General features: G+C 43.3%; 2 protein-coding genes across 3 annotated transcripts in view; both read left to right on the top strand.

Moving 5' to 3' along the window:
• LOC147677940 (uncharacterized) overlaps nt 1-18,132 on the top strand; it is a 47,196-nt gene extending 29,064 nt beyond the window's left edge. The window contains exon 2 of the mRNA XM_086946532.1: nt 18,075-18,132. Within this exon, the coding sequence (XP_086802658.1) occupies nt 18,075-18,132 (58 nt within the window). The remainder of the gene's footprint in view (nt 1-18,074) is intronic.
• BANP (BTG3 associated nuclear protein) overlaps nt 1-20,962 on the top strand; it is a 990,655-nt gene that overhangs the window by 723,146 nt on the left and 246,547 nt on the right. The window lies entirely within an intron of this gene.

Raw genomic sequence — 20,962 nt, 5'->3', positions numbered from 1 at the left:
TCATGTGCATCTATTTAACTTATTGTGTGTCTAGTTCCTTGCTGAACTTTGCTCGTATGTAGTTCTTTGTTAAAGCTTGCTCAAATTGTCGTTTCTTGTTACACCTTAGAGTGACTTTTCTCATACTTACTTTTTGCAACTTGGTTCCAGTTTCTTTGTTTCCATGTTAACATTGATGTTGATGTACGCAGTGATACATGAAAACAAAATCAATTACTGTTGTAGAAATCGCCCGATATGACTTCTCCATCAACCCCAGTCAGAAATACATATTCCTGCAAGCCGTGCAACCTAGGCCTGAGTCAACTGATTGACAGATCACAGAGGGGGGGGGGGGGGGATGGAGGTTGCACGTAACCAGCAGGACAAATGTGTGAACAAGAAAAACCCAGATTAAGCTCTCAGATAGGCAGCTATACCATAATGGGCTGGGGAATAAGCACAAATGGCCGCAAAGGTGCACGTTCCCAAAACGGCATAAAGTTAGATGCCACATGAAGTTAGGAACAGTCAGCCAATCAGGCCATAGCACACACAGTACACTAAATGATCACGCGCTCCCCCATGCAAGACATCTGGACACGTTACCCACTGGACTGCACTGTGTCCAAGCAAGTTCAAGAGCAACCTACATTTGCTATCAGGTGGAAATAATGCATAGTTCCATGACTAGGCCCACATTCCTCTCACTAAGTTGGATCTATGAATTGTTTTATGATGCTCCAAGAAATGTATAACAAGGCACTCAAAACGTTTGTGCTTTGAGTCCGTCCTCAGACTCGTTTTTCTATGCTGTACTCCCTGCTTCAGTGTTTAATGAAACCAACTGTTCCTGTTTTGCCAAACGCCTCTGGTCTTTCTTTTTTAAAGTTAAATTCATATTCAAACATCATTCAGTTACTTGCTATAGTGTAATATAGTTTGTTTCACTTCAAATACTTTGCTACACCATTTTTCAAATTACTTTGTATCAAGTTCATTGCTATAGCTTGGTCCACGTTTCCTTGCCGCTAAACTCTTGCAACAACTTACTCTGTTTAGTCTATAGTTTGCTACTGTACACATTTGCTGAAACTTACGCCAGCTACTTCATTCACTCTTCTCTTCCCTGTATTGGTATGGTAGCTTTAATACACGGAAGAGGAGAACCAGCTACAGAACACTTATTGCCAACTTCATAGTGACTGAGATCATCTTGGCAAAAGTATAGGGTAGAGGGGTATGATTGATCTTAGGATAATAATAAGATCACATGTTAAGTAGAAACCCAACAAAGAATTTTAAAATAAATAAGGTAATTGGGTGTAGATAATGACATTAGAGACAAAGCAAGAAGGTCGGTATTATCAGCAATAATTCATTGTGTTGTAATACACTATATGATGGCCAACAAAAGATCAAGACATAGTTTGGGGACATATAAGCACATCCAGAGGTCAGCTAGAAACACAATTGTGAGTGGAGGAATGATAAATTCAGCAAAGACACCACCCAGGTTTTTGTCATCAGCAAGAACCCGTCCAGACCTTCACAAAAATGCTACTGTACACAACACTGTCACAGGAAACACACACTATCCAAGGTTATCTCGCAAGTCTTGAAGTTGAGGCAAAATATTTTTCTTTTGCTATGCAGCACAGATCTTCACGCAAGGATTCATGCAACACCTCCCAGTGAATAAGCTAATAAACCCCATCAATATTGCTTTCTGAACGGATCATTAGATGGCAGTTAAAGCAAGCTTCGACAAAACAATTCAATACACTGAGGAAAGTTCTTGAAAATACACCAAAATTGCTGCACCAATTCCTCTGAAATTCAGAATTGTTAAGTAAAAGTAAGCAAGAGGTGGTGTGAAGCGCTAGGCAGGATTTTCTTTTGATAGTAAGCTCAATTGCCTCCACACCTTATAAAATAGTTTAGAGCTTGTCATTGGTTGTACCTGTTTTCTACTCTCCTGTTTTCTGTCCCATTTCCCTTTCTTTCTACCCCTTGCCCATTCCCTTCTTTTGTTCTCTTTCACTGTGGCATTGGCTTCTGCTATTTGTGCCGACAATCTCATGTAATGTGCTTTCTTCCATAACCCTTTTGTTAATTTAATGTTTTGAGTTTTATACAGGTTTGGTTGTCAGGTTTAATAAATAGTGAATATAGCCATTGCTCAGTGATCTCTGATTTTGGGAGGATCAGGTACTTTAGCGCCTTATGACCTCGATCTGATTTGGATTGACTTGTTTGCTTTCTTTCCCGTTTAGATGGTTTATGTTTTTTCCTCCACTGCCATTTCACTGATCAGGACACAGGCTTGAAGTATTGTGTACTTTTAAGATGGTTCTTCCATCTTAGATTTATTCCTTTCCTTAGTCTGTTCTGCTCATCTCACTCAAAATGCACATCTATTTGAAATTCTGGTTCGATGTCAATCCAATCCTGGTCATTTCCTGATATACCTTGCAGACAGTAACTAGGGAAACATACACCTTCCCTTTGCAGGTATAGAAATATTGTGATAATGAACTGTGACCACCATTGTATATAGCATGCTTCTCGGCTTTTGACAGTCGGATAATTGTTTTTTTCTTTCACAAGTGAGATCATCTAAAATCATCCCTTTTGTCTTAAAAGACTAATACTATTGCATGTAGTGGTTTGTAAGATTACACCTGTCAGTCTTATCCACTTTTTCTATTAAATACGAAAGCTATGACTTAAGATAGTGTAAAAGTGGTGGCTTTGCGATTATCCTAGAACAGTTCCATAAAGTAGGTTACATCAGAAGGGAATGAACTACTAATTGGGTGTGGGTATATTATTTTTGATTACTAACTCTCTGGCACTTGTCCTTGGAGACAGGACTACGCTAGGCAAATCTATGTGTGTGTTTTTGTAGCCGTCCCTTTTTTGTTGTACCACATAGCCTCTATGAACATCCCTTCATTTGAACTGCCAAAAGGAGCAAGCACAAGAACAGTGATGAGGAAAAAGATTAATTGGAGTAATTAGACGCAAGCAATAGCAATGGTATCATGTCTGCGAATGGAAAGCCCTTTCTCATTCTGGCTAAGGAGTAGGCTGCTTCCTGGGCCAAACACTATGGCATTCCAGCACATTATATCTGCTATGCAGCAGCTTGACAACCTTGTGTCGGCTTTATAAAATGATGGTGGAAGTGCCCCATACATGTATCTTCAGATAACAAATATTGCAATTACTTGTTGTCCTGCGTGGGGAGTATTAAACACTCGGGTAACATGCTATTTGCAGTGTTCTATGTCTGCTAGTTACTCTTGTGATCAGCCAACAACTATTGCTTGGGACCCTCTTTATAGTAATACAGACTGTGACAAGGAAAAATACTGAGGTAGTAATGCCCTAAATTGTTACTATCAATGACTTAGGACCCCGCCTATTAATGCAAAAAGTTGCAAAACAAGAGGTAATCTAACTAAAATACTGAAGCACCCCACATAAATACCGAAATCCTGACCTATGGCCAGCATAAGCAGAAGGGCCTCCGCTTTGAGGCTTCCTCTGCAAACATTAGAAACTGATCCTACTGTATTTGCAAAAGTGAAAAATCTATTGTGAAATAGAAGGCCATGACCAAAACATTTCTCAAACTGGCAATAACTGCGGTGGGGCTTCTGGTCTGTTACGGCCCCCAACTTCCTAATTGTAGCTGACAAATGATAATTACACTAGCCCTTCAACTAACCCTTCAATGTGTAATTTTCATAGCAGTCTTTATTAGTCTGTTAGACTGAAGTTTCAGCTTCACTTCTAAATGGAGTTGTAACTTGGCCACTGAAGTGTGCTTTTTGAAAATTGGTCTTTTGTAGGAGCCTTGTTTCTGTGTACACTCTTTTGAAGGCCTTTTGATCTGAGTCTCTTAGTTTCTTGTTACATAACACTTACAGTTGTTCATTAGAGTTACTAAATACAGACCTGTCTCACAGTAGTCTAAAAACTTTAGAAGTTTGGTATAAATGTGGGTTATGCTGTCCTTGACAACTACTGGGTAGAATCCTAAAATCTTTTTCTGTGATCACAGTTCATTTTTAACAGATATATTTTTCAAACTCATCCAAATATAAGGTAGGGTATGCGTCGGCACAGCTACCAAAATACTCCTTGGGGGTTAGGAAATTCAAGGGGTCTTCTCCTAAGATTCTGTACATATGGTAGACTACCATCTACAAAACCAAGCATATTACCAAGTTGGAATGGTTAACTAGACTTCCAAATTCTGACGAGAGACTGGAATATATTTAAATTTTGGATCAAAGTCAACTGTCAGGAATCAAACAGGAGCGGCATCTTATCTGTTTCTATATATTGACGTAACAAAATCTTAAGAACCACCTTGTGCAAAGGAAGTCCATCAGACACAAGGGTATGATAGCGTTAAACTATATTCTCTAATTATTAAGTCGAAGTGGATTCTGAGAGCGAAAGATTCTCCCTGAGGTGCAACGGAGTTTCTTTCTATTGTGCTTTCTAGATATAAGTGTCATGGACATTTTCAAAGTATCCCAATGTTGATGGAAATCCCTGGCCCGCCTCCTCTTCACCCCTGTATTGATTGGTTTTTTTCCTTGGTGTGCTTCTACTAATAACTCTTACTGTGAAAAACGGAGATTGGAGTTCACCCTCCTCTTGAAAGAAGTGGCAATTGCAGGGCCTTGCAAGCTCCTAAGACTTGACTTTGCTCACAGTCACCTTGCAGGGCCTTGCAAGCTGCTAAGACTTGACTGTGCTCACAGTCACCTTGCAGGGCCTTGCAAGCTCCTAAGACTTGACTGTGCTCACAGTCACCTTGCAGGGCCTTGCAAGCTCCTAAGACTTGACTGTGCTCACAGTCACCATGCGGTGTCCTTTGAGCTTGGATCATGCCAGCTGTGAACACCGATCTTCCATTAAGGCTTTGCCCTACAGTCTATCTGAAGCCTAGCCAAACCGGAGTGTATCCTAAGAACCTCTAAAATGCACTCGTTTGTCAACAACATGAAAGAACTCCGGATCTTCCTGACATGGAGACCGACAAACAAACAGTGGGCTTTTGATTCAAGCTCTAGATTATGCCAAAGAGGGGCAGGTTTAAAATGCAGGGCCTAGGGAGCCCTAGCTTCATGGATGAGAGGCATCTGTGTAAAAATTAGGACTTTCATTAGGAAGAAGGACATTGTGTAAATGTAAATGTATTTGAGCTTATATAGCGCACAGCTACCCGCAGTGGGTTTCCTGGCGCTTGCTTAGGGAACCCGTCCTGGTATTCCCCTGTGAGATAACCCCGGCAGGGTATCCACAAGGTGAAAGCCAGGCATCCCGCCGCGAGGGGCCGTTGTGGAGATTAAGCAAGCTATTGCCCAGAGTCGCAGAGTGTGAACCTGTGAGTCGAGAAGGCACCAGAGCGAGAATTATCGAGTCCGTGGAATTTTTAGCCCAAGACCCGCCGAGGCGGGGAATTGAACCCTGGTCCAGGGCCGATCTCAGCTTCCGGGTCTGCCGCCTCTAACCCCTGAGCCACACACTGGTGTAATGGCCAGGTTTAGCGCTCTTCAGACTGCCCAGATTTTATGGATTAGCCAGCTGGGCCTTAAAAGAATCTCTCTGAAAGCCAGAATAGACTTCTATTGTTCAGAATCTAATCTTCAATGAATCCTCGTCATTGCTCTTCTGGATGGTTGAACGAGATCTTGCACCTCTGGATCACACATTAAATGTCCCATCCCTCAACTGAGCTCATCTAAGATATTGATTGTGGTAAGGACTCCCTCACTTTTTCTTGATCTGTTTATTGATTTTAGCATTGACACTGTGATTATAACGGCAATAACCTATTTGGAGTTCGTAATGGTACATCTTTAAACAGATAAAAGATCTCTGTTACAGAATAAACAACTCATAATCCATTAAGCTGCTGATAACCCTCATGGGCGTTGGCAACGAGGACGGTTGGCGAAAGGCTTACAGATTTAAAGCTTAGGTATAGTAAGAATAAACAATATTAATCATAAAAAACACCCCTCAGCCATTCTTTTTTCTTAGGGAGATTTCGGGTCCATGTATCTGCCTAGTGTGAGCGGAGGTGTTGGATGGCAGTCAGTCAGACATTCGTGCTCCTTTTTGTGTCCAGGTTATTGCTCTGCACTGGGCTTCTGAAAGTTTAAAAGGATTTAATCCCAAAGGTGGCTAAGTGTTTTTTTGCGTAAGCCTCTCTTCTTCTCTGTGTTTAGTACCAGGCTTTCTGATGTGGTCTAGCTATCCACATCATGATACAATTTGTCAGTGGAGCTTTGTGTGTGGGGGGGCAGAGGAGGTGCTCTGCCCTACCACTTCATTTCTATGCCCCTTTGGGCCAGAATAACACCAGGTCAATGAATCTAATATCTGCTTTTTTTAGGGGAACTTCCCCACTTAGTATTTGGTCAAGTTATTATAGGGCCCGCTCTACAGACCAATGACCAAAAGCCGTACTTCCAACCTCTTAATCTGGCCCATCCCCCCTTTCCACTCTGGTAAAGACGTCATCTTCAAAAGCATGTAGCTACCAGAGTCCTTCCTAACACTTGAGTCTCACTCGGGTCCTGATTCATGGCTTTTCTCAAAGGAATGATGCGTCCCTGAAGCTCCGCCTTCTCCTCTAGCCGCTAATGTACTGTGTATTGCTGTATACTGAATAAACGCAAACCATTTGGACTCTTCTACAGCACAACAGCCTCTTTATCATTGCCCCCCACAATTGCAAGGCCATTAAATACTGGGCTGCCCATCGCTCCCCGGACCTTCTGGCTCATGATTCTTCCTTAAACATTTGCAGTCCGCATCCGACAATAGGACAGACCTCCTCCCTGCCCAGGGGGCCTTCTGTGGTATAGATATTTTTCTTACAAATACGCTCAGTTTAAATAATTGTTTCTCCTGTATGAAAACATGGCGCTTACAGTTACTCAAGGTCATATGAGGATATCCTAGCAAAATAAATGCGGTAAATATTATACGAGCGTGTTTTCGTTTAAGCCTTCAGACCTACTACCTGTGAAATTATGTCTCTGGCCATGGACGCCTTTCAGCATCCCAACAGATGCATTCTTCTGTAATGAAATGGTTTGGAAAAATGCAGCATTTCTACAGTTTCTGATTATTTTTTTTGCATTTGGATGCAAATTAAAAACCGCAAGTCAACAATAGCAGCAACATCTCTAAACTTTAACCTTGTGTCCCTTTGAAGCTGTTCCTCTTCCAAAAAAGAACTCCCCTACAGTCTGCATTTTTCCCATAAAACCAGTCATATAACCCAGATGGCAACAACAATCGAAAATTCGGATGATATTAAACAACTTTGCACTTTACGGGGTCCTGAAAAAAACACTTCATCCTTTTTTTTTTTTTAAAGCGCCCTTTCTAGTTGTTATTTAAAAGCCGCATAGCACATTTTAATAATAGGCGCAGGAGGGAGAGTCATCTGAGAGCTCATCAAGACAGCTCGTTCAACAGTCGGCTCACTGCTCGTAAAAAATACCCCCTTGCAGGTAGGGTCGCTGGCCCGTGTGCTTCAGCCCCACAAATCCCAGAGAACTCTGAGGAATTGTTAGAGCTCGTTCACACTTGGAGGGTGAGTGCACAGCCTGCTGGCCTCACCAGATGCAAAAGGTGAAACGAGGACAGCGTCAACCTTCTTCCAGTTGGACTGGAGCACGAGAGAGGCCCATGTATACCTGGGTCCAGTCCAAGAAGCGGCGACACCATGACAACGCGCCCCACCAAACTTCACAGTATAAGCCTTGTCTTTCTGCCAATCTCAGCCTCATAAGTGTGTTTCTTGGCTAGACTGCCCTAGATTCTTGAGAGCTTTGGCACATTATGGATTGGAAAGCAGGCACATTTTACATAGCACACTATATAGTCAAAATCCCATGGTATTCATTAAAAGTATTAATCGCGTGTCGCCTCTGTGGACGCTGCACGCAGTGGTAAAGCGGGTATAGATTTATTCCTTAAAATCTTGAAATACAGTTGGAAGGGGTACGTGGCATCAGCACTTAAGTTGTTCTCCTCTTTGGGGACCTATATTTATTGTCATTATCAGTTTTATTCAGAGCAAGGGAAAGAAAGATGAAAAAAGGGAGAAAGAGAAAGATAAATGGACAGTAACAAATAGAGAAAACAAGGATGACGCAGAACCTGTAAGAATGAGATAAAGAGTCTGAAGTGTTGAGGGATGGAAAAAAGCATGGAGCGAAATCAAGACTAGGCAGCAGTGGTATTCAACAATCAGAGCATTTAGCGGTGCTGGCTTAAGACATTTAAGAACAACTTTGGGCCCCTGCACTTATGTCATAGGGCTTTAGGCAAGGAGGCATACAAGAGACGTCGATATTGAAGGAAGACTTAATTTCTGCCGGATTTTTGTGTGCTACAGATGAGTAGGCTTGGGCACCCATAATTGAGTTGGATACATGAGACCATGGCATGGTAATTTTCCATGTGTCAATGAATAATGCCAAGTAGAAATGCCCAGTGCGGGTCGAGCATCGCTGGTTCCATACCAGATTTTCAGAATATCCATATGTTAAGTGTACCCAAGGCGATTTTATATGTGACTTACTTATGTAGTCTGTGGTTACCCTGAAGATCTGAAATGGACCTGGCCCTCTAGATCTGAGTAAGACCTGCCTGATGTATAGAACGTAGGTTCCATCTCTTTTGAGAGTTGGGGCCAACAACATTGTCAGGAAGGGGAATGTGATTGAAGCTGCTCTCATATTAGGTCAGGTTTGAGGCAGACCATTCTGCAGTAAATCAGGTTTGAGAGAGACTATAGTGCAGGAACTGAGACTTTTTCTTCAAACCATGACAGCATGTAGTTAAAACCTACTGCAAAAAAACGTGGCTGAAATGCCTGTGCAGATTTTTCTTAAGTCCTAAGCCTTTGTTAAATGTCTACTAATGCACTTTCACACAATTGTTTCAGTTGCCTGTGCCATTGTGGAAGAACTCAGTCCACAACCAGCTCAGCCCAAGCCTGCCAATAAACAGTCCAACTGGCATGCTTAGCAAATTGCAATTTGCGCATAGTAATGAGCAACCCAAAAAAAAACGTTTTTTAACAATATTTTCTCTTCCACCTTTTTGAGCGTATGTTGTCATGTGTGCCTGGTTTGAAGACGTAATTTTAATGTATTCAGTTCCAATTTTGCTGACCTAGATGGCGACTTGGCTAAGAGCCTGATTTTGATAACCTAATGCATGTGTAATAAGATGAAACGGATATCTGTCACACTTGTGAGAGAATACGCATTCACCAAATTCTAAATCATGCCCCAAATCTTCAGCACTTAGTGGTCCGTTGCCCAATTTATGAGCACTTTAATGCATTATCCAGTCTAAGATTCCCAGGACTTGCTTATCATGATGTTCATGCTGTCAGTAGAGGAAGGTAATAATAATGGCCATCCTGCTTCTTGATTCAATATACAAAGCATGCTAGTGGGTTAGATCTCTCATCAACTTGTGGAGTATTTCTAACTAGAGTGTGTGCAATCCTATTGAAGAGGGTTCTGAATATCCCAGGTGATTCTCACGCGAATCCAGTTCCGGCAGTGTCCACATTAAAAAAATTCAGAGGACCTAAACATACTTAAAATCACAAGACGAGGAGTACACTATATATAAAAAAGAGTGTTGAAAGAAACAAGACATTATGGAGAAAATTGGTTGCGTTATTGTCGTGCACAGCAGATCTTGAACCCATAGAAAAATTGCATGAGGTCTGAAAGAGTGTATGAAGAATATTGTACAGACAATTGGTGTTTAAGGATAAGGCTTCCAACAACACAGAGCGCTGCCCTGAAGAAGGCCCAAGCGAATCGGGATGAAACGCGTAGGCTGTTCATCTTGGATATGTCATCTTGTTTTAACTTGAAGATCATGAATAAAAAGGAATCTGGAAGAATGATGTGTATTATATGATTGCTTGCTGTAAAGAGCTTCGTTACAAATTGGGTCATGAACACTATGATGTGAAAGAGATCTTTTTGGATTCTTGTAAATATTTCGGTTGTGCTCCTCACTTTGTTTGGTTATTCATATGGAACTTGGGACTTGGTATGTTGCATGCAGACTGTCACAGCAAGACGTGGGCCTCCCCTTAACTGTTCGCAGCCTGGGATGCAGAAATGATCCAGGTTTAGAATAACCCACCCTATGTGTTTGCAGACTCCCTAGGACCTTGGCCTATGTGCTCCATGGTAACTGACTGGACTGGGGGGGGGGAGAAAGAGGGGTTGGGGGTCCGTGGTTCCATGCATTGATGTCACATTTATGACCCCTTTATGGTATGGCTCCACTTCACAGACTACTATCTGGGTTCCTGGCCACCAGCCTCCCCACGAGGGTACACCCCACATGTCTTTAAAATGTGATGTAATGATTGCCGCTATGTACTGTGATATTATGTTAGGACTTTCTTTTTTATTTTTTATTGCAGGAATGTTTTTAGCATGTATGGCTGCTGAAGTGGGAGGGGAGTTCATGTTCATTGTCTGAAATGCCACCAATGTGCCAATGCTTCTATCTGGTATGAATCATGCCATGCAATGCTACTGCTGTTGCTTAGAATGCTACAGGATCAATCCTAGTTTCAATTTCCCGAGCCGCAGGTCACATAACTTTCCTTACATAGAATATACGGGGGCTTAATAGCCCCAAAAAAACATGTCTGGTGCTTGCCTACCTAGACCAACACCACTTGCAAGTAGCAATACTACAAGAGACACATCTAAAGTATAATACAGAACATACCATAGGTGTTAGATGGGCTGGAGTCTGAGTAGCTTCATTATTCTTGTCATATTCAAGGGGAGTACTTCTATTGATCAAGAAGGGAGTGTATTTCACTGTCACCCACTATCAGATTGAGCAGGGCCGATATGTGATCTTGCAGGGATGTCTCTGTGGCTCTCCCGTAACTATCATAATCTCTTGTGGACCCAATATTGACGACCCAGAGTTTTGCACCCGAATCTGGCATTGCCTACATGTACTTCAGGCTTCTGCCATTAAATGGTGGTGGGGACCTCAAACATATCTTGACCCAGAACCTGACCGCTCTGCTATGGCAGATTGGCAGGGTAAGCAGTCAACCAGGTTGCTACGTGAAGGCATGGAAGATTAAGGGCTTATTGATCTCTGGAGGCTGCGGAACTCAGGGAGCAGGGAGGCAACTTTCAAATCTTCGGTGCATGGCACGCGGTCCAGATTGGACTAGTAGTTGGTGATACGATAGGTGAGTACCTGATCGGCAGATATACGACACATGGCGTGAATGCTCTCAGACCACACCTCAATGATATGGCGTTGCCTACATGTACTTCAGGCTTCTGCCATTATATGGGGTGGGGTCCTCAAACATATCTTGACCAAGAACTAGACCGCTCTGCTTTGGCAGATTGGCAGGGTAAGCAGTCAGCCAGGTTGGTACGTGAAGGTATGGAACATTAGGGGCTTATTGATCTGTGGAGGCTGCGGAACTCAGGGAGCAGGGTGGCAACTTTCACATTTTCGGTGCATGGATTGCGGTCAAGATTGGACTATTAGTTGGTGAGACAAGAGGTGAGCACTTGGTCGGCGGATATACAACACATGGCAAGAATACTCTCAGGCCACACCTCAGTGGTCTTGGTAGTCACAATACCCACTCAATATCAATGGAGACTCCAGGCCACGGCCCTACTTGATTTAGTGTTTGGAGATGAAGTGTGTGCACGGCGATCCTTGAATATATTGAGAAAAGGTAGGATTCAATTGAAGGGGCAGATGCCTTATGGGAAACGTTCAAAATTACCATCAGGGGAATATGCATTGTATTGTAGACAGGAGTTTTGAAGTCCATATGCTCCCAGTTACAGACTATAGAACATAACCTGGGGAAACTAGAACGAGAGAATGAGGCCAACCCGAGCTCCATCATTTTGGCAGTAAAAAGGGAGCAGATGAAAAACTACAATGACACAGCTTCACAAGAAGTAAGACACCTGTAAAAGCACAGGGTCGCGAGGGCCTGTGAGAAGGGGCTGAGCAATCTGTACCTTCGAGACTAAATAATAGGAACCTTTGGGGCATACATACATTGTGGGAATTGTATGCTCGGACTGCGGCACTTGTCATGATACGCCAGTTATCCTGTCGGAATTTGCTGACTTTTATGCACGTTTGTATGGGCCCCGCGACTCCGCAACAGAGGAGGATGTAATGTATCTAGACAATGTTGTTTTGGCATGGCTCACACCAGGTTAAAGGAAATTTTTAGTGCAGCCTATTACAATTGAAGAGGTTAAGGAGGCAATACGCACGCTTCCAAATGGGAAAGTATCTGATAACGAGTGAGTTATACGAGGAATTTGCCGACTTATTAATGCCACTCCTCTGTGAAATGTATACAGAAACTATGACAAACAAGTGTTGCCTCCTTCTCTCAGGGAAGCTCTAATAATCACGCTGCTGAAGCCTGACAAACCTGACAAACCACCTGAGCAGTGCAAATCTTATCGCCCACTGTCCCTAATTAACATGGATGCCAAAATCTTAGCTAAAATACTAGTCACCAGACTTCAGCCACTGCTTACCACTCTGGTCTTACCAGACCGATCATGCTTCATCCCTACCTGCTCTACCATGCAAAACGTACCCTATTTGTGGTTCTACACCAGTTGGACCCATCTGCCTGGGTGGTTGTGGTCCTATTGGATGCTGCCAAAGCTTTTAACTCTTTACAGTGGACCTATATGGTCACTATCCTCCATCGTATGAGAGTGCTACAGACCTTTTTGCGATGTATCCGTCTGATGCATACCTACCCAGCAGCGCGAGTGCAATCAACTGCAACACATCGGACACATAAAAAATATATAGGGGCATGTGCCGGAGTGCCCTTTGTCACCAATATTATTTGTGTCGGCATTGGAGCCCATGGCATGTGTGATATGGCATCAACAAAAGGTTATGCTGTTCCTCTAGAATGAGAGACAGAACACAGGGAATTATGAACCCACCTGACCTGGCAGAGTCACGGTTGGGAATCCATTATGTTGGATTGTAATGCCCTCACACATGCTGTCGGGTATCATGATTCATCATCAGGCTGCTCCTCGTCAGGTCGGCTGTGCAATACCCGACAGGCTCCCTATAATAGGGGCACTTTAACTGAGATATTTTATCCAACAGCCGTCAGGTGAAGAGCGGGTTTGGGTCCTCCTATGTGTAGATGTGTATGAGTGATGAAAGTGAATGTAAAATAGGGCTGGGAGTACCTAAGCCAACAAAAACTTTAATCAAGGGGTCTCCTACCCTAAATAAAAACAAAAACTATAAGGCGCAAAGCTGGGATAATGTCACAGGTTGTGGCGCTCTTACAAGTAGTGGGTCAACATGTTTCTTGACAAAATTGAATATTCTGCAGGCGATTCGTCCTGACCAAAAGAATAAATATCTACACTAAAACTAAATAGGTGTTGTGGCTCCACACTCACAACAATCATACAACTCAATAGTCGAATACCTGGTGGTGCAGGAACTAAGTGTGGAAAGAGAATGCATCACACGGATCAATGTAATATGATTGTCAATGACTTCTCATCAAGTTCTCTGTGCAGGGCTGGACTGGCCGTAGCGGGCACCGGGCAATCCCGGCACTGGTGCGCCGCACGGGTGGAGGGCCTGTTTGGGGACCCTGGGGGCCGTTTTTGTTACAGGGCCGTTTTTGCAGCAGAGCTGCAAAATACGCCCTGTAACAAAATCGGCCGAAAAACTGGCCCTGGCAGAGAACTCGGCGGCACTCACAACCACCCCCACGGGGGGGCGGCCGAGCACATTGCCAGGGCCGGGTTTGGTTCCCAGTCCGGCCCTAGCCTGTGTCAAGCTGTCTCTCAATAAATCATGGTGAGCATCAAGCAGTTAAATCACTTTAAAACCATTATATACCCTGGTGCCACACGGTGAATACATCAGGTGAACAAACATTGAATTCCACCTAATATGACACACATGGAGGTAGCAGAACGAGCGAGAAGGAGGGTCTTGCCCAGATCAGTGGACTAGTCGGGCATCACAGTACCCAATAGGTTATACACATGCCATATGTGTGATATGGCAGCATCATGCAGATGCCGCACTGAGGTTTCTCCAGTTTCCATTAGCCATATCGCTATATGCCGATGACATTGTGCTCTATATACACAACCCAGCTACGCGCTTTGCACCGGTCATTTGTCAGTGTGTCAGATATGAGTGGTGTTTGGGCTTGAGCATTAACTGGTCAAAATTCACTATTTCCCCTCCTAACTCCAGACACAGACCCACACTTGCTGGTCTTCCCACTAGAATGGTGTACGGACTCTATTAAATATCTTGGTATATGGGTACAGAGGAATCCAGAATTATTCACTAGATACAATTATGGCAGATCAGTCTCGAAGCTTGAGGACCAAGTGACCCGGTGGTCTCGACTACCCCAGTCTCTTGCAGACAGGGTGGCAATCATGAAAATGATAGTGCTGTCCAAGTTTCTCCACGTGTTTATTAACATTCCACTTAACATTTCAGGCCTTTTTTCAAAACCCTTAAACAACAGATAGTGAGTGAGAGGGGCATGGCAGCCACACGAACAATAGAGGGATGGCGAAAGGGGCTGGTAGCCAGCAAACGGACAATGGAGTGCAGTCAGACGGGCTGCAGCAAGTAGAGGGACAACAAAGGGTAGGCATGGGGGCTGGGACAAGCGCACAGACAACGGAGTGTTGGTCGGACAAGTGGAGGAAGCCACACAGACAACAAAGAGTGGGAGAAGGGCTGGGGCCAACCATATGGACAAGGAGGAGGGCGGGAGGGGTTGGGAGCAATCAGGCAGACAAAGGAGGGTTTGCGGATGGCTGTGGCAAGTAGATGGACAATAACGGGCTGGTAGGCGAGACTGGGGCAAGCAGATGGAGCAAGTGTGGGCAGGATGGGCTGGGGCAAATACACTGACCACAAAGGGTGGAGAGGAGATGCTAGGGACAAGCACGGAGCCAACATGTCTGGGGGATGCACATGGACAACAGAGGGATGAGTCACTAGAACAAGCACATGGGCAGTGGAGGGAGAGTTGGCATTAGAGAATTTGGGAGGACCATGCAGGGAGGAGAATTTCATGAGGGAGACAACTGAATCCACACACACAGTCACGTAGAATACTGTAACAAAAAGAAAAAAAGTAGCCCCTAAAAAAGCTTGCAATAGAGGAAAACAGATGTGAATCCATGCTACAGGCAATGGATGGGCATGCAGAGGATGGGAGCCTACAGTAGCTATAAGGCGCAATCAAATGAGAGTGGTGAAGTCAACGAAGAATAGTTAGAAATGGGCAACCTCTAAGTCCCCTATAAGATAACAAAAGGTCTTGTGAGAGAGTGTGTGTGCTGTCCTAGGTAAGACCTCAAAAGTTGAGGCTAGAAACATTCACAGCTTGCAGAGTTTGTATTTTGGTTACTGAGGTGAGACTCTGTCTCCCTGTATCATCAGACTTCTCTCCCCCACTCATTTTCCTGTCCAAAGCCACAAAACCGAGAGGGCCCAAACCCGCAAAACAGGGCACTGAGCCATAGGCAGAGAAATGTGAGGTAGGATACAAGGAAGCTTTGTAGAGGAATTTTATGACACCATTTATTTTCAAGACACAAAATAAATATGGATACATACTAATAAGGTGGCCAAAGAGTAAATATGGATAAATAAAGACGGAAATCTTAAGAAGATAAATACCATAACACCGGGAACGATATTTATAACGAACAAGGCCCACTCAATCGACCACTAGAGAACACAATAGTTGAGCATAAACATTATATGCACAGTGGCTCATGGTGTTTCTCATTCATCAGGCATTAACTGTTTTTTTGGACAAACAATCGAATTTTACATTCATCTACGAGGCACTGCGAACCCCTGTGCTTATTACTCTGCTTATTATGCAGGATTAAGAGGTGCAGTGCAGGACAGAAGTGAGCCGGGATCAGCCAAACGACCCGGCCTGAGGCTTAACTCAGGAAGGGCCAGCAGAAAGGAGGACCTATTGGTGTTTGGAGCCTTAACATGTTTTGTGAATCATTGTGGAAAAACAAGGGTACACCGCTGCATTCACAGGCATCAACCCGTGTAATCACATGGAACCTGGGCCCCCAGATATATTATGTATTTGCAGGCTCGCGGAGGCTTAGCAATAATAATGGCGGCGGTCTTTAACTTAATGATCCTGCCCAAAGATCTAGCCAACAAGAAGTGTTTCTAAGACCGGCATGTTGTGTTCTGCGGGCACAAGCAGTTCTGCGACAAAGGAGTGTAAACTGATGATTAGGGAGAAGAGTTGGCCTAACGGCTAGGGCGGTCGACCTCGAATCTGGGGAACTGGGCTTGAATCTCAGCAATGACACTGAACATCCTGTGAAATGGGGCAAATCTCGTAATCTCCCCGTGCCTAACAAAAATGAATGTGTTGTCATGTAACACAACTGGTGCTATGTAAAGCGCACTGATACCCATTACCTTTGGGTTAAGTTCACGCTACAAAAACTCCGTAAAATAAAAAATGATGGTGTTAGCACACGATAGGGCAACCATAGTTTACCCAGCATTCAATTTCAGTGCTTCATGCAACAATTGAGTGCTTTCTTGGATGTTCGTCCCAAAAGCAGTGACTTTGGCTACCAAAGCGAGAATATTTACAATATAAAGACGCATTTAGCCCAACTATTATCAACTGGAAAAACAAGCACCTCGTATAATATCAAATACATTTAATGTTCGCCTAAGAAGGAAGTAATCAATGAGTCAAAATGTGCTTTTGGAGTGGGGATCTCTATAATCTGCTTTTCTGTAATTGCACTGTGCTTTAAAGATCTTCAGTCTGAACGGAACAGGAGAGCACTTGACTCTTATAACAAGCACTGGCAATGCCAATAGGTCTCGCCTAAGCGAGAGCTATTGGCTTTGCCAATGTCTTTAGCCATGTTGTAGAGCAGCATGGCTGCTGTGCAGCATGCTGAAAAATTGTACTAAAGTGTTAAAAGCCTTTTTGCTACCGTATATAGAACAGATAAGACATTATGTCCAACTGAACAACACTATTAAAAAAAGAATTATCATTAAAAATGTCTTGTAGTTGTGTTGTCCTTGCACGGCTGGCAACTTCTTCCTGTCTGTTCTAATACTTGTTTGTTATCTGAAACTCTATAATCCCATTTAATTGTTTCTGCCCCCTAAACAATTCTTTAACCTTCCTGGATTGTTCAGAAGTCACAACATTTTTCAGTGATAAAGGTCAAAAAGTGCTGCGGCTTCAAAGCCCATGCTCCTTTCCTTTGGTGTTCTAAACAGTCTGGTGTCCAATTAAGCCACGTTGCACCCAACACATCTAGATAGTTAATTCGAAGTAATACTCACATTACAGGTGAACCGGAATGAGCAGTCACATTTTCTCTGGAAATCAAAAGGCTGCAGCCATGTGTTTTCTGTTTTCTCTGGGAAAAAGAAATGCGGTGAAAAAAATAATTCACTAAGCAAATATTAAAAATCTGTGAAATCGCGGCATTTTAACACAAGTAGACTGAAGTCCTTTTGTTAATCAAATAAAACCCCCAATAATATGCTAAAACGTGCTAAATGAAAAATTCGTACTTAAAGGAGAAACTGATTTCGTTGTGACATGCTCGCTTAAAAACACAAGATGACATTTAAATAAATCATGCCTGCTTCTTGTAAAGAGAAAGCTCCACTACACTGAGACGAAAAAAGGTTGATCCTGCAAAAATACAAATCTATAGACGATGGTTGTGTACATTACGATGTACATTACAAACATCTTCAATTCAAGACACGTTCCAAACATGGCGTTTTGTACTTTAGCTATGGCAATGCTGCAGTTTCTATAGATTTATTGATTGTTACCTCGTACCACAGCCAGTCTAAGACAATGCCTCTATGGACGCAGTGTATTGAGGTGTACCTTGCAAACAATGAATGAGCTTTCTGGTCTTTTCCAGGAAGCGCGGACGACAAGGTCAAATCTCCAGCAAGGAGTCAGTCAACAAATTGGATTGAGCATTTTCTATCCACATCTCCAATAAAATGAAATCAAGGCAGGGGCGGCTCCTCCATTGGGGCGGAGAAGCATCACCCCTCCTCCATTGGGGCGGAGAAGCATCACCCCACTGCTTTCTCGCAGTGTGAGAAACATAAAATGGTAAAACTACCATTTTATTTTTCTGCTTCTCGCGCTGTGAGAAAGCAGAAGTGTTTGGTTGGGGGTGGGCGGGTCTACTCTAGGGCAGGGGAGGAGTAGCTTGGTCGGCCCCAGGGCCAACCAAAGCAGTCATGCGCACTCTACCCTTTCTCCGTGTAGGCTGCAATGCAGCCTACATCGAGAAAATGGCCTCCCCATAGGTCCCTGGATGGTCGGCGTCCCCACCAATTATAACGCTGCCATTGCAGCGTTGTGATTGGATTAGGGGAGGGGAGGGAGGCTGCCTGCTTCCTGTTCCTGCCAGAGGCAGGACAGCAGGAGAGCAGGTCAGGAGAGAAGACGCGGGACCCGGGAAGGTAAGTGTATTTTATTTTTAAATTAACAGCGTGGAACCAAACACACGGCAAAAAGATTGATCAACTGATCAAACTGCCGTGCAGAATTCAATATATTTACCCCTACACATTTAAATGCAAACATGCATTGTCGCGCATACGCATGTTCAAGTCAAAACAAAGAACAGTAATAAAGAGAAAGACACAGTACAGCAGACCGATAATCAGGGCCATCTGTAAGTGAATAAAACATGCGTTGGTTTTTGGGGTTCTCGGACGCTATGGGCCTGGGTCATGGGGAACATGGCCACATAATTCCTGATGGGTTTACATAGCATCATGCCTCAAAGAGCCCTTCTACTTATTTTTTTTAGCTTCAAACTGAAATGGTTATTTTACATGCTCGGACATAAGGTGTGAGTTATTTGTTCCTTTATGTGGCAGTGGCTGATGGACAGACCTTTTTTTCTGGGTGAAATGTAGCCTTCTTACTCATAAGCCGTTCACGTCACTTGTTCCAGGTCGTCTTCTCTATCCATAAAAGATAAGTATTAATAGTGGCTTTCCTTAGCGACCAGTTGAACACTATCCCAATTTTAGTGTCGATTAGGAAATTGTGAGGTGAAAATTGCAGCAAAATGTGTCGTGGTTTACAGTGTGGACTTGAAAAGTAGGTATAACTAGTGGTAACTGAGGTACCGTGCACTTTTACATGTTGCACAAGCAGTCACGCCCATGCTTTTGCTGGTGGCAAGACCCTTTTGTTTACACTGTAAGATAGGTTTTTACTCCATCCGAAGATGATCTGCAGGTAAAATACAGAATTACTGTTTCCTTCCACCATTAAACGAGGCCCTGTCTGTCTGGCGCAAGCCCTTTGTGTGTGTCTGTGTGTATGACGAGCATCTTTCAGTATTGTGTGTGCATCTGGATAGGGTTGCACCCTAAATGTCAGGGCGTTGGATGGCAGTGTGGAGACTCAAGGAGCAACTGTATGACCCTACAGTGCATATGCTTAATTAAGCAATAAAGACAGCACAGTGCAATTTAAGAGAGGAAGTGATTGCTGTTTTGTTTACCGTTTTCCATTCTTTAACGTCTATTGCGGCTTTCGTCTACAGTTCTAATTTATGTTATCTGTGGTGATCTCGTGAGTCTCATCAATTTATGCTGGCATGGCTTTCTTTAGATGGCAGGAAATATAATATTTCAATATAGGAATAAAGATAGTTAGCACAAGTGTCATTACCATTTCTTTATACACAGACATTAAAACTAGGAGGGCCAGTGAATGATTGAGGTTTCCTGCTGTTGTCTGAGTTAAAATAATGGCAAAAGTTTGTTTTAATGGTGAAAGGACAGTCTCCGTGTAGGCAGCTTCTGCCATGCTTACATTCGAACTTTGACCTATTCCCCTTATGTAGTTAAACATAATAATTTGCTGCATTTACTCCATCTGCGTCCATGCTGTCAGGTATGTGTCCTACATTGAGCCCAGCTTGTGAAGCTATGGTGATCAAGATGGCTTCAGAAAGGTCCATGCACTGCCAAGTATGAGCCATGGTATTTTGGGTCAGGTCCCATCGATGGATAATATTTATTTAACACCAGCTCCAGCTCACACAAAACAAAGCAAGAGTTGCTTCCAGGTGCCACAGTGGGCTAGAATTATGAAATGACACATCAGTCAGTACAGCATCTCTGAGGATGTGGACCCAAGTGTCTCATGATATCACGAATGCCTGTAGGTGCAAAATAATGTCTTGTAAGTGAAAAAGTGCAACATAAATTGCTGTTTGTCCAGGGCGAAGGGTTTTTCCCACTGGTAACTAAGAGGGCTCTCGAGGGGAATTCCTGCTCATTTTGGCCTCGTTGGAAATGATGGACTGTGAGGAAGAGAATTATGCATTTGGGAGCATTGAAGCCAACCACTTTGTAAGATACTCTCCTCTTAGATTATAACATGGTTCACTAGAGAAGCTCTGCTCAACCTTTGGTAGCCTTGGCACAAGCAGCAGGCTTTTCCCCAGAGCAATGTATGATAGATTCAAGCAGTACTAAACAACATTAAAGTCAAGAAAACAGCTCAATAAAATTCCCAAAACAGTTTTGAAAAGTAAAAATTAACAAGCAAAAATAGGGAGCCATAGAGATGTATTTTGAAATATTTATGGAAAAAGGCCAAGAAAACACAAAATGTCTCAAAAAACATAATGTTAAACAGTGGCAATGTTTGGGATGGACCGTGATCCAGACATGATATCAAGCTGACTCGGATGGAGGCGAATGTCCGGATTAAAGTTTTGTTTTGGGACCCAGGGCCAAATGTGCTATTTACTGGTTTGAAAAGAAA

Source organism: Lissotriton vulgaris, chromosome 12 (assembly GCF_964263255.1).
Source record: "Lissotriton vulgaris chromosome 12, aLisVul1.2, whole genome shotgun sequence".
In the NCBI taxonomy this organism is placed as follows: Eukaryota; Metazoa; Chordata; class Amphibia; order Caudata; family Salamandridae; genus Lissotriton; species Lissotriton vulgaris.
Note: the sequence above shows the minus strand (reverse complement) of the source record. Positions and strands in the feature narration are given on the sequence as shown.